Raw genomic sequence first — 15,073 nt, 5'->3', positions numbered from 1 at the left:
TGATTTCCCCTTGCAAGTACCATTCCCCGAGCAACTAAGCTTTAAAATAAGATGTGAGCTAAGCTGATAGAAAAACAGTCTTGGGGGTGGCGTATAAAGGGATGGGGCAGTGAGCACAGAAGGAGTTAAGCTGTCCTCTCTTGTGATTGCCTCCCCTCCCCCCACATTTTTGCAATAATGGGAACACGGGATTAAAAAGTTGAAATTGGTTTTTAAAAAATATTTGAAATTTTATTTGAAATTAAGATAAAACAGCAACAGCATCAACAAACGCAGCATTAAACTAAAAGGGCAGATTACAAACATAGGGCTATACAGAAACAAAATAAAATAAGTATATCGGTAGACTTTAAGGACTTCTTAATGATAATTAACAAAGAATGTACATAGTATTTAAACTATTACAATCTCCATACCATATTTCACATATAGTTAATAACATCATAAGAGAGCATCTAGTTTGGCTCAGAGGGAAGTTCAGCAAATATCTCCTGGAAGTGAGAAATGGGAACCGACGAGAAGTAAAGAAGCGTTCTTGTAATCATCACACACGCTTCCCTCCTCATTGCAGTACAGTATTGCATTGTGTGTGTCTTAGCGAACCTTGACGGTTCACGGCAGCGCTGAAGAGAAAGCACATCTCAGGTCCCAGGGAATGTGTCTGAGCGAGGAGCTGATCTGGCCTTCATCGCGTGAAATGATTTCCTGCCAAAGCTAACTGAGGAACTCATTTGTTAGGAAAGCCCTGGCACTGCGGCGGTGGAAAACCCGCTCGCAGCAGACACTGTGACTCACCCTGGGCTGGGTCTTTGTCAACGGGGAATCTGGGCAATGCACTGAATCCACTTGACAAGGTTGTTATGCTTGGCTCTAGAAGAGGGGTGAGAAGGGATTAGGCCCCTTTCCAGTGGTCTCTCTAGTGATCAGTGGCGGCTGAGGTTTTTGACTGCAGACATATCATTTTGTCCTAGAAATAGGGTTACCAGCTCTGGGTTGGGAAATACCTAGAAATTTTGGGGGTGGAGCCTGAGGGGGGTGGAGTTTGGGTAGGGGAAGGACTTCAGTGGGATACAATGCCAAAGAGTCTGCCTTCCAGCGTGGCCATTTTCTCCAGGGGAACTGATCTGTGTCACCTAGAAATCAGTCATAATATCAGGGGATCTCCAGACACCACCTGGAGGTTGGCAACCCTACCTAGAAAGCCCCCAAGGGTTAGGTTTTATTGTTCAGGAAGGCTTTTTTTAAAATAAAAAAGAACAGGGTTGTAGTTTTAATGTCTGTGACAACTTTAGGCAGCTTTTTCTATTGCATTGTATTATACTGGGCTTATTGCATTGTTCTTTAATTTTGAAATCTGTTTGATTGCAGTGTTTATGCGTGTTAGGCTCTTTTTATTGCATTTTTTTAAACAAATATGATTTGCCTTGAGTCTCTGTAAGAAAGGGACTCTATGAATGAATGAACGAACAAACAAACAAACAAACAAACAAACGAATGTTTCCCTCATCAGAAATGGTCCTTGGAGGCTGCATTAGAACCCAGCAGGGAATATTGTACTTCCCTTTTTTCCACATTAAGACTCAAAGCTGTGTGATCGGGAGACATTTTTGACCAGAGGGGTGACACCAAACTGTAGCCATAGTCCAAATGACTTCCCCTCAGCTGTTTTTTAAGGGTCAAGTCACAAGCCTGGAGTTCCAGTCACAGAAATCCAGCCTCACATTCATCTTTGACCTAAAAGCACTAACCTCTGAATCGGGAAATCCCAGGTTCAGATCCCTCTCTTACCATGAAGTCAGTTAGTTCCATTAGGCAAGGCCTCCTCCAGTATCTCCTTACTTCTTCCTACTTTCCTTTCTTGCAGGGTTATTGTAATGTTTCCTTTTGCTTGTTGAATCGTTTTAAGGACGTAAGAGCCAGTTTAGTGTAGTGGTTAAGTGCACGGACTCTTATTTGGGAGAACCAGGTTTGATTCCCCACTCCTCCACTGGCAGCTGCTGGAATGGCCTTGAGTCAGCCATAGCTCTCACAGGAGTTGTCCTTGAAAGGGCAGCTTCTTTCAGAGCTCTCTCAGCCCTACCTACCTCACAGGGTGTCTGTTGTGGGGGAGGAAGATAAAGGAGATTGTAACTTGTAAGCTGCTCTGAGACTCTTGAGATTCAGGCTGAAGGGTGGGGTATAAATCCAATATCATCCGCAGAGCTGCTGGAGCCTCTGTGAGCTAAGCAGGGGAGGTATTGAACAGTAACCATGAACAAGCCATTGATGATAAATTAAGCTTGCTAGAATCAATGTCACAGGTTGCAAGCAACTTAGACATCTGTTTTAATGCTCATATACAGGCCTTGAATTCAGCAGAAGCTCACAGGAGCACAGCTCCTGAACCTGTCTGATGGCCCCCCTCCTCCTCCTCACCTACCTTGTCCATTAAATAGGTGCAGCTGCATAACAATCCCTGGATTAGGAGAGCAGGCAGCCAGCCAGCCAGCAGGAGCTTTGCCACACCCCTAGCAGCCCTCATTAACCCCTGGAGAAGCCCATGCCACTCTTTCTCCACTTCTGATGTGATTTTGGGCAGCAGATGGCTTGCTGGCCTTTTGACTGGTTGCGGGGGCAGGAGAGCCCCAGGTGAGGTGGCTGGATCTCTAGCCAGCCCAAGCAGGCCTCGCTCGCCTGGGGCTCTCCTTTCTTGCATAGGGTTGCTTCTGGCTGGTGGAGAGTGGCATATGCTAATGAGTTATGCTAATAAGCTCCACCACCTATTTTTCTAGAAAACGACCCCCTGCTCATATACATTGCTCCTCGTCCCCACTTGCTCACACCACAATTCATACAAATTCTAGTATGAAGCTACAAAGTTGTCCTTGCATGGTGTCAGAACACTGATCCATCTGGCCCAGTACTGTTTCCCTTGGCCCTCCAGGGTGTCAGCCAGAGGCAAGCCTTTTCCAGCAGCTGCTCTTTGACACCCTTTCATTGGGGATGCTTGGGAATCAGAACTGAGACACAAAGATAGATTCAGGTCCGGTAACTGTGTTGATCTGAAGCAACAAAACAAAGAATACATGCTAAGCATACATTATGTCATTGAGGCACAGACCTTTCAGTCTGATGCCTGAAAAAAGTTAACTATTTGAGGATGAGTAAGAATGGCCTCCCTTTAGAAAAAACTGCCCCCTGTGTTTCTGTATGAGTCACTGCTCCGAGCAGTGTCTAAAGCAATGTCTAAAGCAGAGATGAAACATGCAGCCAACTTCGAAGCAGGTCATTCTACTGCCTCTTTAGGAGTGATTGGAGGAGCCAATCTCACCCAGTGCAGAGATGTGGTAGAACTGGCAGGAAGCAGAACCTGGGCAATGACTCATACAGAGATATGAATAGTATTCTTTGTGGATGGGTAATTGTGCTGTTACCCTGTACGGGATTGTACCTGAAATGATCCAAACGCGCCTTGTGCAGAGCTCTTAACAGAGGCTGGTTGAAGCAGGCAAGCTCCTGAACAGTGACTCTTACAGAGAAGCAACAGGCAGCCTCTTCGTCTTTGGTTTTAATCTGTTTCTTTTGTTATCTCGTTTATTTGATTCTTGCAGCACACAGACTGTTCTCACTAGAATGCCAGTTTGGTAATTACCGCTGCAGGCTATTCTGATGCATCCCTGTTAACACAGCCCATGTGCGAGGTGGCTGGAACGTCCTTCCCAGAAACTCCCCCCCTCCCGCCCCCCACACTTCATTGTTCATGCGGCAGATTGCAGGCCAGGCATTGCAGCACCCTCCTGCCACATTGGGGATGCAGATCACATCTGTGTGCTAAAGTTTTGCTGCAAGAAAGCAGACGTGCCAAGGAATTTGGCCGCAGGCTCCTTCGCTGTGGTGCCAAGAAGCACAAAGCTGTGGTCTGCAGCTTCAATGACGCTGAACTCGGTTCGAAGGCGAACGTGCTTTTTTAAAATGAAAAAAATAAGTTCCTTAGAGTGTCATATTGTACCAAATTTTAGCTGGGATCTTAAGCGAGGATGTTTGATGCCGTCTAATTAGTTCCTTGCTGATTTGCAGCTTAGAGAAGGCAAGGCACTTCTGGGTAGCAACACACATTCTCTTGAGAGGTGGTGGAAGGGTCGATGAAGAAGAGCTACAGTCTGGGAAGTCCCGGGTTTGAACTGCAGCTCTGCTACTTTCTGAGGCATGCCTGCCAATGATTCCTGACGCCTACTTGCTTCTTGAGGGTTGGGGATAAAATGGAAAGGGTCAGGAGTGGAATGGCGTGGGGGAAAGGATGCTTCAGGTTACAGGTTACCAAAGGACGGACTGGGGAAGTGCCGAGCTTATCCTGGGCAGGTGTGCTAAGAAGGCTAAACCCTAAGAACCAACATCTCTACCCAGGGCCATGTTTTATGGTCTCCTGGGCATAAAGTGCTCACAGGTCCCCCATGTCCACATCTAGCCCCCCTTTCTCGCCCCCCCCCACGTGCACCCCCACCTGCCTGTGCATCTTTCCTCTGCTCACTTGCAAGTTCTCCCACTAGGCCCATAGCCAGAAAATCCTGGTTGGGGGGGCATTTTTGGATGGAGGGCCCCCCCCTCTGGCGCCCCCCCCTCTCCACCACCACTTTTCTCCCCACGGCTCTGGCAACTATCCCCTCCCTCCCACCCAGCCACCCATTCGCCCACGGGTGAAAGAGTAAAGAGCGGGCTCCTGGGGCTCTTGCAAGATGCCCCCACTGCCGATCACATGATCGGCTGGAAGAGCTGCTTTGAAGCCAGAGATATATACACCGGCTTTCCGGCGGCGCGATCAGCAAGTTCAGCGCTGGGGTGGCCAGAGCTGAACTTGCTGATCATGCTGGGAAGCCGGCGTAGAAACCGCCAGCTTTGGCGCGTCTTTTCCAGCCACTCACATGATTGGCAGGGGGCAGCTTGCAAGAGCCTCAGGAGCCCACTCTTTACACTTTCACCCATGGGTGAGTGGGTGGCTGGGTGGCAGGGAGGGGGAAGTGCCGTGTGGAAGGGGGCTGCCAGAGCTGCGGGGAGAAAAATGGCGGCAGAGAGAACAGGGGCCTGGGAAAGAAGGGGCCATAAAGGTCCGAGGGGAGGTTGAGTGGAGGGGCCATGTCCCTTGCCTCCTCCCCTCCGTGGCTACGGGCCCGTCTCCCACCACCTCTTGCTATCACATCTGCCCCTGCCAGCTGCATGCCCTTTCCATGATGGTGCTGGGTGATTGAGGCAGATAGGATTGCTACTGCCCTGGCCACCAGAAGCTCTGGTGTGTTGAACACCACTCCCATGCCCTTTTCCAGCAGCACCAGGCAGGACGTGTGGCTGGAAGCAGAGGAGACAAAGCGCTCATGAGCAGGCAGTGGAAAGGAGGGAGGGCAGGCATCAGAGAAGATGGGTGAGCAGGGAGACAGCAGAAGCTGCAAGACCTAGCAGAAGCTACCAGCCCTACAAAGGTTGCCAACCTCCAGTTGGGGCCTGGAGATCTTCCAGAATTAGTACTGACCTCCAGACTACAAAGAAGGAAATGGCTACTTTGGTGGGTGGAGCGTTCACTTTATGGCAATTTTGCCCTCCTTCCCCAACCCCCACCCTCTCCAGGCTCCACCCCACAAATCTCCACGAATTTCCCAACCCTGAGATGGCAACCCTAGCCCTGGCAGCAGCCTCTTCTCAGGGAATGCTCGTGCTGGTTCTGTCTGTAGCAACTCACACAGATAAAATGTTAAGAAGGCAAAACGAGACAGCAATTTACCAGGAACAGATTCCAGAAAACACAGGCCGTCCCTAGTAAATAAGGACAGATGGACTGTATGAATCAATCAGAAAGCGTTTGCATCAAAAGGCAGTCACAAAGTGGGGCACGCATACATTTCAAATAAATAAATATCAAATGTTACGTGGGTTTTGCCAACTGGTTGCATAATTTCATTGTGCATCAATTGCCTACCTTTTTTGATGGTTAAAGAATACGGTCGGTTGAGTTGATGAATATTATAAAAACTTCCCCTATCAGACTTCTTTTGAATTTTTGAAAGGATTGTGAAAGAAATGACAATTTAATTAAACTATCTATTAGAAAGAAAAGCCTTTACAGTCGCATTTCAGAATTAAAAAAATAAGTACACTTTATTAAAATATTTGAGTTCCTTCGCCTTGACCTGGATAGCCCAGGCAAGCCCAGTCTTATCAGAAACTAAGCAGGGTTGACTGTGGTTAAAACTTGGATGGGAGACTTCCTTGAAATACCCAGTGGTGAGGACAGGGGCAGGCACTATTCAGTCACCTCTCTGACTGTCCTCCAGGCTCTCAGTAGGGGTCAGTCACCAGAGGTCAACATGAATTCTCTCTCTCTCTCTCTCTCTTTCTCACACACATAGATATACAAAAAACCAGAAAAAGGAAAGAAAGTACTTGAGTTCATTCAAGTAAAGAATGTAAACCTGTCTGTCAATTAAGATCTTGGACACTGAATAAGCTGTAAGAGATTTATCAAAGGCAGGGCCTTCTCTGTAGTAGCTCTGGAATGCCCTCTTCTCTGCTGTTTGCCTAGCACCAAGCCTTCTTAGCTTTAAAGTGCCAGGGAAGAAGTGAGGATTTCCATTGCATTTCTCTGAATTTAGAGTTCGATCCCTTTCCGTTTCTGGGATTTGAGCTTAAAATCTTTTATTGGAATTCACAAAATTTGACGGAGCAAGCAGAACATAGGGGAACTATTTTCTGCTTCCCTTCCATCATCTTTCCCTTCCCAAGTGTCCATGGAGATGGCAAACACTTGAGGGGGAAAAAATTTTTCACCAGGTGCCAAGGTATTTGCACTATCTTGCGATTTATGGAGTCTGGCAAATATGTTGCCGTTGCCATGGTTTCTCTAAGGGAAGTCCTAGGAATGTATTGAACAAGATCCCTTCATCCCAGTATCATCAAAGCATGTGCCCCCGGCACTTGGGGAGAGAATTATTTGCAGATGTCTTGCAGAAAAAACTGGGTACCCCCTCCCAGTGTGATAGTAGGGCTCCAGGGTTTTTTTCCGGCAGGATTATAATTTGAGGAGCACTGAGGTAGGAGCTATGGAAGGGGAATAGTTCTTTACATAAATGTGGAATTTGCTGCCAGAGGGTGTAGTGAGAACCACAAGTATAGACAACTTAAAAAGGGGTTTGAACAGATTCAGGGAGGACAGGTCTATTAGCGGCCTACTAGCCATGGTGATTTAAGAGTTAGCAGGCGCACCAGAGCGAGGAGGCAACATCAGGGGAAGGTCTCAGCCTCTAGGCCCTGTGGTAGCCCTCCATTGGTTGCCCACTGTGTGAGACAGGATGCTGGACTAGATGGACCACTGGCCTTATCCAGCAGGGCTTTCCCAATGTTTTTATCCTCCACGTTCAGAGGCCTTTCCACATTCAGAGATCCACCTTTGCTCCGTCCACTGCATGTTTATTCATGTCTGTTTTGGAATCTAATTATTACTGCAATCCTGCTGTCAACCCATTTTTTGATCATATTTCCTTGTATTATCGTTTTGTGAATGATGTCCTGTTGTTTGTAAGAGGTGAAGGCATGGCTGAAAGAGTGGCAGCGTGGATTAACTCTTGTCACATGAATATCCAGTTGTCTCATAATTGTGATAGACATGGTTGTTTTCCTGGATACAGTGATTTATAGAACTAGTCACAATACTATAGCTGTTAAAAATCATAGGAAGCCCATAGCTTAGAAGTTTCCTTCATTACCGTTCCTTCCATCCCCCCCATCTCCGCAACAATCTCCCGTTTGGTCAGTTTCTTCGGTTGAAGAGAAGACGACGACATTGGATTTATATTCCGCCCTCCACTCAAGAGTCTCAGAGCGGCTCACAATCTCCTTTATCTCCCTCTCCCACAACAGACACCCTGTGAGGTGGGTGGGGCTGAGAGGACTCTCACAGCAGCTGCCCTTTCAAGAACAACCTCTGCCAGAGCTATGGCTGACTCAAGGCCATGCCAGCAGGTGCAAGTGGAGGAGTGAGGAATAGCACATTGGAGAATGATTATCTGCAGGCCAGCCGGTCCTTATCAGAACAGCTTGTGGAACGCTGAATCCCAAAGCTAGCAGACAACGTCACGGCAAGGTCTCAGCCTCTAGGCCAGTGGTGACGAACGTATGGCACGGGTGCCAGAAATGGCACTCGGAGTCCTCTCTGTGGGCACGCGCACTCCCTCGCCCCCCCTGCGCACAAGGCTTGGCTCCCCCCCCCCGTCACTGCCTCCCACCTTCCCTCTCTCCCCGGAGTTGCAATGCAGCCATGCTCTGTGGCTCCCCCTCCTCCTCAGAGGCGCGCTGAGCCACGCTGCGCCAAACCTGGACCCTACCGGCTTCGATGTGGCCAGTGTGACTTCTAACTCTTTGAAGCCTGCGCGGGAGAAAGCTTAGCTCCCCTTCACTTCCGGCCTCAAAGAGTTAGCAGGCGCACCGGCTTCATTGAAGCCGGTAGGGTCCAGCTTTGGCACAGCGCGGGTTGGCGCACCTCTGAGGAGGAGGGGAGGCATGGAGCACGGCTGCATTGCAGCTCCAGGGGGGGAGAGAAGGCAGGGGGCAGCTGCAGGGGGGCCATGGGGGGGAACCAAGCTTTGTGTGTGAGGGGAGGGAGCACGTGTGCCCACAGAGAGGGCTCTGAGTGGATTGGTTTGGAGAGGGATTTAAAGAAAAAAAATGCCTTCTCCAAGCTGGCCAATGGGGTGGTGGGGAGCCACACAATAGTTGTGAAAGAACCATCTGTAGCTCCAGAGTCACAGTTTGGCCATCCCTGCTCCAGGTGGTAGCTGGGGGTTGCTGGCTTTTACAACTGATCTCCAGCTGACGGAGGTCAGTTCGCCTGCAGAAAATATCTTCTTTGGAAGGTGGACCCTGTGGCATTATACCCTGCTGAGCATGGGTGCAGAACAGGGTTGCCAACCCCCAGGTGGTGGCTGAAAACCTCCTGGGATAACAATGAATCTCCAAGTGATAAGAGATCAGTTTTCCTGGAGAAGATGGCTGCTTTGGAAGGTGGGCTCTGGAGTCATATCTCATTGAAGCTCCTCCTCTCCCCAAACTCAGGCTCCTTCTCCCAAATCACCAGGTATTTCCCAAACCAAACCTGGCAACCCTAACTGAGCCTCCTTCAGAGAGACAACAGGGCACTCCAACCTTTTTGAGCCCGTGGGCACCTTTGGAATTCTGACGTGGGGGGGGTGCAAGCACAATGCAGCCCCCAAGCACAACACACAGAGGAAAATTCCTTGCAGGTGTTCCTGCAGTTTTAGGGAGGGGATTAGATGAGACCTGCTAGGGCAGGGGTGGCCAAATTTGCTTAACATAAGAGTCACATAAGATAAATGTCAGATGTGTGAGAGCCACCAGACACGAACGTCAGATGTCTGAGAGAAGGAAAGATGTCTGAGAGGAAGGAAAATAGATTGGGGAGGGAGAGAGAGGTGGAAAGAAAGCAACTTGAACTTTAAATGCATTCTCCAAGCCACTGGCTGACTTGGCTTGAAGAAGTGATTTAAAAAGACAAATGCCTTCTCTTGGTGGGAGCTTCAAGAACCACACGATGTGTGTGAAAGTGCCATATGTGGCTCCCGAGCCACAGTTTAGCCACCCCTGCACTAGAGAGATGAGTATAAGGCAGCTTCACTTTTTCATGTGGCCAAGACCTGGTTGTGTTTCATATTTCAGAACTGTTGTGGCATGGTCCAAGCCGAAGGGAAGAAGAGAGCATGGGTGTGTGAGTTTTTTGGGGGGAGGAGAGATCAGGACCTTGAATCAAATCAGTTTTTTTTGAAGGATGTGAGTTTATTACAGGAAATGTTGGATCCCACTAATCTGGCAGAAACAACGGTCGGGATCACCTCTGGTTTAGGAGTGGAGGAAATGCAGGCTTCCTTGCTTTCAAGTATGATGCTTCTGATAGCAGTATCTTAGCAGAGCTCTTTCAAGCTACAGGGAGCATCAGGCAAATTGTTGATAAGCAATTTTTGAACGGTTGCAGTCCAGCCGCTGCTTAAAGAATGCCAGTGAGGGGGTTGATTGCACTGTTGAACAACTCTTACTGTTAAAAAGTTTTTCCTATGCCAGTCCTCTCCTCTGCTGCCAGCAGGAACAGCTCCCTGCCCTCCTCTAAGTAGCAGCCCTTGGGCTTGCTCTCTGTGGCTGATAAATAAAATTGTTGAACGGTAGCATAAAATCACAAACAAATAACTTTTAATTTAAGTTTTCTAAGTGTTAAATGGACTCTAAAAAGATTGTTTTATATAATTCATATCGTTTGATACATTATTAGAACTTTGGAGTAGGAGTAGGTTGCAAAAGGGAGATTGTGTAACACATATAAGGTTAAGGTTTACCAGAATGACAGGTGGCTGGACCCTATCATGTCGAAGATTGTATCTGATTTTACAAAAACATCTGTTAATAATACTGATCTCTGGGATCCAATGCCCTGGAACTGGAGGAAATACATGGATCCGCCACACTCATTATATGTTCCAGCAACATGGGAAAAGCTCTAGATTAATTTATGAGCATCCCACATCAGTAGCCACGCCGAGTCTGCTACCTGGACTAATAAGTGAGCCCCCCCATTAGTAGTAGGGTCCTTACAAGCATTATCTCAACGATCAGAACGCGAAATATTGTTTGTCTCCCCCTCAAAAATAGGAAAAACCGGATTAAGGTGGTTTAGATACAGCAAGTTGACCCCAGGCTTATGTTTCTGTTGCATTCATAGTGGGGTATGGAACTCCATAGTGCCAGGCTTCAAACAGGCACAAGAAAGAATGAGCAAGCTGAGTAACTACAGTGCTTGCACAGACTACTTCTGGTTGCCAAAACCAGGAAATCATACACGGGGGAACAAAACTCTCCTGTGGGGCAAGACAACTCTGGGAGATATTTTTCCTGACATACCAATGTTCCAGGCTGATTATTCAGGTAAAGGTAGTATATGTTCAGGGATGAAAATAAAAGATCCCAACCTGTGGTTTTTCTTTGATAAATGGGCCACTAATTATCACCCTGGGTACAAGAGAGGGGCATGTGTTGGGATAGGATTCTTAACATTCCCGGTGCAGGTGTTGCCCAAGCATTCCCGGGTAAAAAGGGAAGATCACCTCGGTCCCAGAGACGGACAGTTAGGAAGAAATTGCAAAGATGAAGTAATTGTGGGCCATCAGCTCTCAGATGATGCAGGCAGCCGCATAGGGGGAGGATTAATAACAGGTCTTTTAACATTAGGAGCCTATCCAGGAATAGTGGCACAAGAAAATCGTAAAAGCATAATAGGTCTGACCTGTAGACTAGAGAGAACGGTGAATGCAACAGGGAAGGTCATCAGAGAATTGCAAACTGAGATAGAAGAATTAAGTCAAATCCAGCTACAACATCGGATGGCCCTAGACTATTTGATAGCACAGCAAGGAGGATTCTGTAAGGTGATAGGAACACAATGTCATGTGCAGTTTCATGACTTAAACAAAAGCATAGAAATGCACCTACAAGAAATGCAAACTACTTCAAAGGAAAACTATGAAGGAATACAAAGTCCCTGGAACTGGCTTACCTCCTGGTTACCAGGCTGGGGATGGCTCAAGAGCATATTGCAGATCGGTATGATCATAGTAGTAATCAGCATCATCTGTTGTTGTTGTCTCCACTGCTTACCGGTGTGTAGCAGTGCTTGCCAGTCAGCAATAAAGAAGCATACCAAGAAAGGGCAAGCTCAGCTGATGGTTGCAAAGTTTGAGAATGTTTCAGCTCAGGTAAAAAAAATAGAAGAGTAGGGATTGAGAGGAGTGAAATAATGAAATGAGCTGAAACAGGAGGAACCAAATGTAATGTCTTAATGATTGTTAAGGTGCAAGGAGCAGAACCGGGTACAAACATTTAGTAACCATAGCACAGGGGTAGTAGCCATTGTTAAAACGCAGAAACCGAAAAGAAATAACACGGCTGAACAAGCCATGGCAACAGTAAGATTAATCAGCAATAGAGATTAATCAGCAACAAGTACGCAGGCGTAATCAAGTAATGAATATTAACTGACACACCCCACCTCGGGGAAAGGTAAATTTAAATGCACATGCAATGTATGTAACGGGAGGGGTACATGTCAAGGAGGGGGTGAAGTAGGCGTGCCGGGTAGCCTGTACCCTCTAAGTACCTCAGCCTATGGGGAAAGGAGGAGGGACTCATCGGCCGGGAGTAAAGGATAAAATGGCATGTATGGAACTAATCGGAGAGCTCGTTGAAAAGCGACTCCCCTCTTTCTTGATATCAATAAAGTTGTATACTTCGAAGGAGACTCCCGACTGACAGCTCTTTTTCTTTGCATCTCCTGGAGGGGCCAGGGGAGGCATACAAATTGTCTCTAACAACATGTTACTATTTTGTTGGTTTCCTAAGCAAATGCTATCCAGACCAAATGTTCTTTCAGATTGTTAATTTCACTATGAGTTGTTTTTTTCCCCTAAACTAAAACTTCAGTATTCAGGTTAAATTGCCCTGTTGGCACTTTGCGATAAATAATGGGTTTTGGATTGCAAACTGGGCACTCGGTCTCTAAAAGGTTCTCCATCACTGCTCTAGGCCCTGTTGTTGGCCCACCAGAGGAACTAGTAGCTGCTGTGTGAGACGGGATGCTGAGCTATTGGGTCAGTCCAGCAGGGCTCTTCTTGTGTTAACTACAAGGGGTGATTGCTACAGCATGAAGAGAGGGTGTTAGCAGATGGAATTGTTAAACAGAGCTACCCTATGAAGTTTTTAGGCCAGCTGTGGTTTTGTACCGTTGCAATAATTCCAACACGTCCCATCATCATACAATACATTTGTTAGGTGCTGAGCCTCAGCTGTGTTCCTCCTAGTGAAATGAGAAGTTTTGACAGAAGCCCATTGCTAACGTTTTCTTCTTTTTTGACTTCCCAGTGCATTACCAGAAGATCATCCACCGCGACATCAAGCCTTCCAACTTGCTTTTGGGAGATGACGGACATGTCAAGATAGCCGATTTTGGTGTGAGCAATCAGTTTGAAGGAAACGATGCCCAGTTGTCCAGCACTGCCGGGACACCGGCCTTCATGGCCCCTGAAGCACTTTCAGACACTGGGAGGAGCTTCAGTGGAAAGGTAAGGTTAGGTTTCTGCGCTGTGGCTCTTGTGTGTGACATGAATGACTGGAAAAGGCCTTGCAATCTCTGCACTCTCTGTGTCTGGACTTCTCCTCCGTTTGGGTGTCTCCTGAGTCCTGACCCAAAGTGGCACCTCTCACCTGGGAGCAAACTGGACTAGTCAGTTTTCTGAGAGTCTGGATTAATAGTTCCCCCATTCTTATTCCATCTCTGATTCCTGACCTCAGGGCACGAACCATTTTGAATACCACTACATCACTCTGAAAGTGATTGGGGCTGTGGCTCAGTGGTAGAGCATCTGCTTGGGAAGCAGAAGGTCCCAGGTTCAATCCCCGGCATCTCCAAAAAAGGGTCCAGGCAAAATGGTGTGAAAAACCTCAGCTTGAGACCCTGGAGAGCCGCTGCCAGTCTGAGAAGACAATACTGACTTTGATGGACCAAGGGTCTGATTCAGTATAAGGCAGCGTCATATGTTCATATGTTCAAGTGCTGAACGTAAACTCTGTTGTTAACACACCCAGCCACACATTCAGAGAAGATGGGAGAATGGGCGGAATATAAATAAACAATTAATAATAATTAAAAAAATAATAATAAAGATAATCACTGGACGACTGCAGAAATTGCAAGCTTTGATGTGATTAAAGGCCCCAAGTGGAAGAGCCTCGTTATTGGGGAGGGGGAGGGCGGGAAAGATTGCACACATATTTGTGTTTTGGGCTTTTGTGCTGCTTGCGCTGCTTTTTAATTGTAAGCCACCTTGAGCAGGGTTCTGAAGAAGTGGCATGGAAACATTCTAAGTAAACAATTAAACAATATTTAAGATGGAAGACGTGTACGCATGAATACTTCCTCGGTCTTAAAATGTATCATCTGTAAATGTGCTTGCCTTATTTCAGGCGCTTGACGTCTGGGCCATGGGAATCACACTGTATTGCTTCGTATACGGAAAGGTAAGATGGCTGTCAAAGAGGGGGATGTGGCAGTGTGGCGAGGGAAGGATCGAAGGAAATGTTGTTCTAACCAGGGAGCACTGATGTGTACCCTCAGCATGGTATATAGATCAATATAAGTAGCTGTGTAAGTCTGTTTGTAGCAGTAGAAAAGAGCAAGAGTCCAGCTGTGGGTTGGGAAATACCTGGAGATTTTAGGGGTGAAGCCTGAGGAGGGCGGGGTTTGGGGAGAAGAAGGGACTTCGATAGGGTATAACGCCATTGAGTCCACCTTCCAAAGCAGCCATTTTCTCCTGCTGAACTGAAATCAGTTGCCTGGAAATCCCTTGTGATAGTGGAAGCTCTCTCTAGCCACCACCTGGAGGCTATACAGAAAGAGATGGCTATACAGAAAAGTGATATTGCAACAAAAGGAGGGGAGAACTGTATAAAAGTAACAACTGTTGATAAAAGTCTTGGGTTGCTACTCTATATTTTGAAACGAACAATTTATTATCAATATTATTGACAAAAAACACTACACGCTAGATGCTAGAGTTTAACAACATTGGCAAAGTTACAATAGAGGGTTGATGTTACAGCAACGGCGGCAGCAACGGACTGCCTAGGTAGCTATCCATTTCATTCGCCTTCTTCAGGCTGCAGTACAGAGACATAAGCTTAACATAGAGACATTTTGAATCTGACAAAGGGTAACCCCTAATGGAAGACTGTTGATCTCTGAGGCTCCAAGTGTAACTGTCTGTACAACAATTTTAAAAGCTGGAGAGTGTCTAAACATAAATTTGAAGGAAATACTGGGCATTCCATTATTGAATTCAAGGCTTTACCTAGTGTACTGCAGCCTGAAGAAGGCAAATGAAAGGGATAATAGTTACCTAGGCAGTCCAATGCTGCTACTGTTGCTTTAACATCAACCCTCTTTTGTAATTTTGCCAATGTTGTTAAAATCTGGCATCTAGTGTGTAGAGGTTTTTTTGTC

The 15,073-nt window shown here is 47.0% G+C and overlaps 1 protein-coding gene across 2 annotated transcripts in view; it reads left to right on the top strand.

Annotated features, from left to right (window-relative positions):
* Nucleotides 1–15,073, top strand: part of CAMKK1 (calcium/calmodulin dependent protein kinase kinase 1) — an 88,472-nt gene that overhangs the window by 45,362 nt on the left and 28,037 nt on the right. For both annotated transcript variants that reach the window (XM_060259344.1, XM_060259345.1), the window contains exons 9-10: nt 12,937–13,136; nt 14,038–14,091. In XM_060259344.1, the coding sequence (XP_060115327.1) occupies nt 12,937–13,136; nt 14,038–14,091 (254 nt within the window). The remainder of the gene's footprint in view (nt 1–12,936; nt 13,137–14,037; nt 14,092–15,073) is intronic.

The sequence above is a fragment of the Heteronotia binoei genome, chromosome 18 (assembly GCF_032191835.1).
Source record: "Heteronotia binoei isolate CCM8104 ecotype False Entrance Well chromosome 18, APGP_CSIRO_Hbin_v1, whole genome shotgun sequence".
In the NCBI taxonomy this organism is placed as follows: domain Eukaryota; kingdom Metazoa; phylum Chordata; class Lepidosauria; order Squamata; family Gekkonidae; genus Heteronotia; species Heteronotia binoei.
Note: the sequence above shows the minus strand (reverse complement) of the source record. Positions and strands in the feature narration are given on the sequence as shown.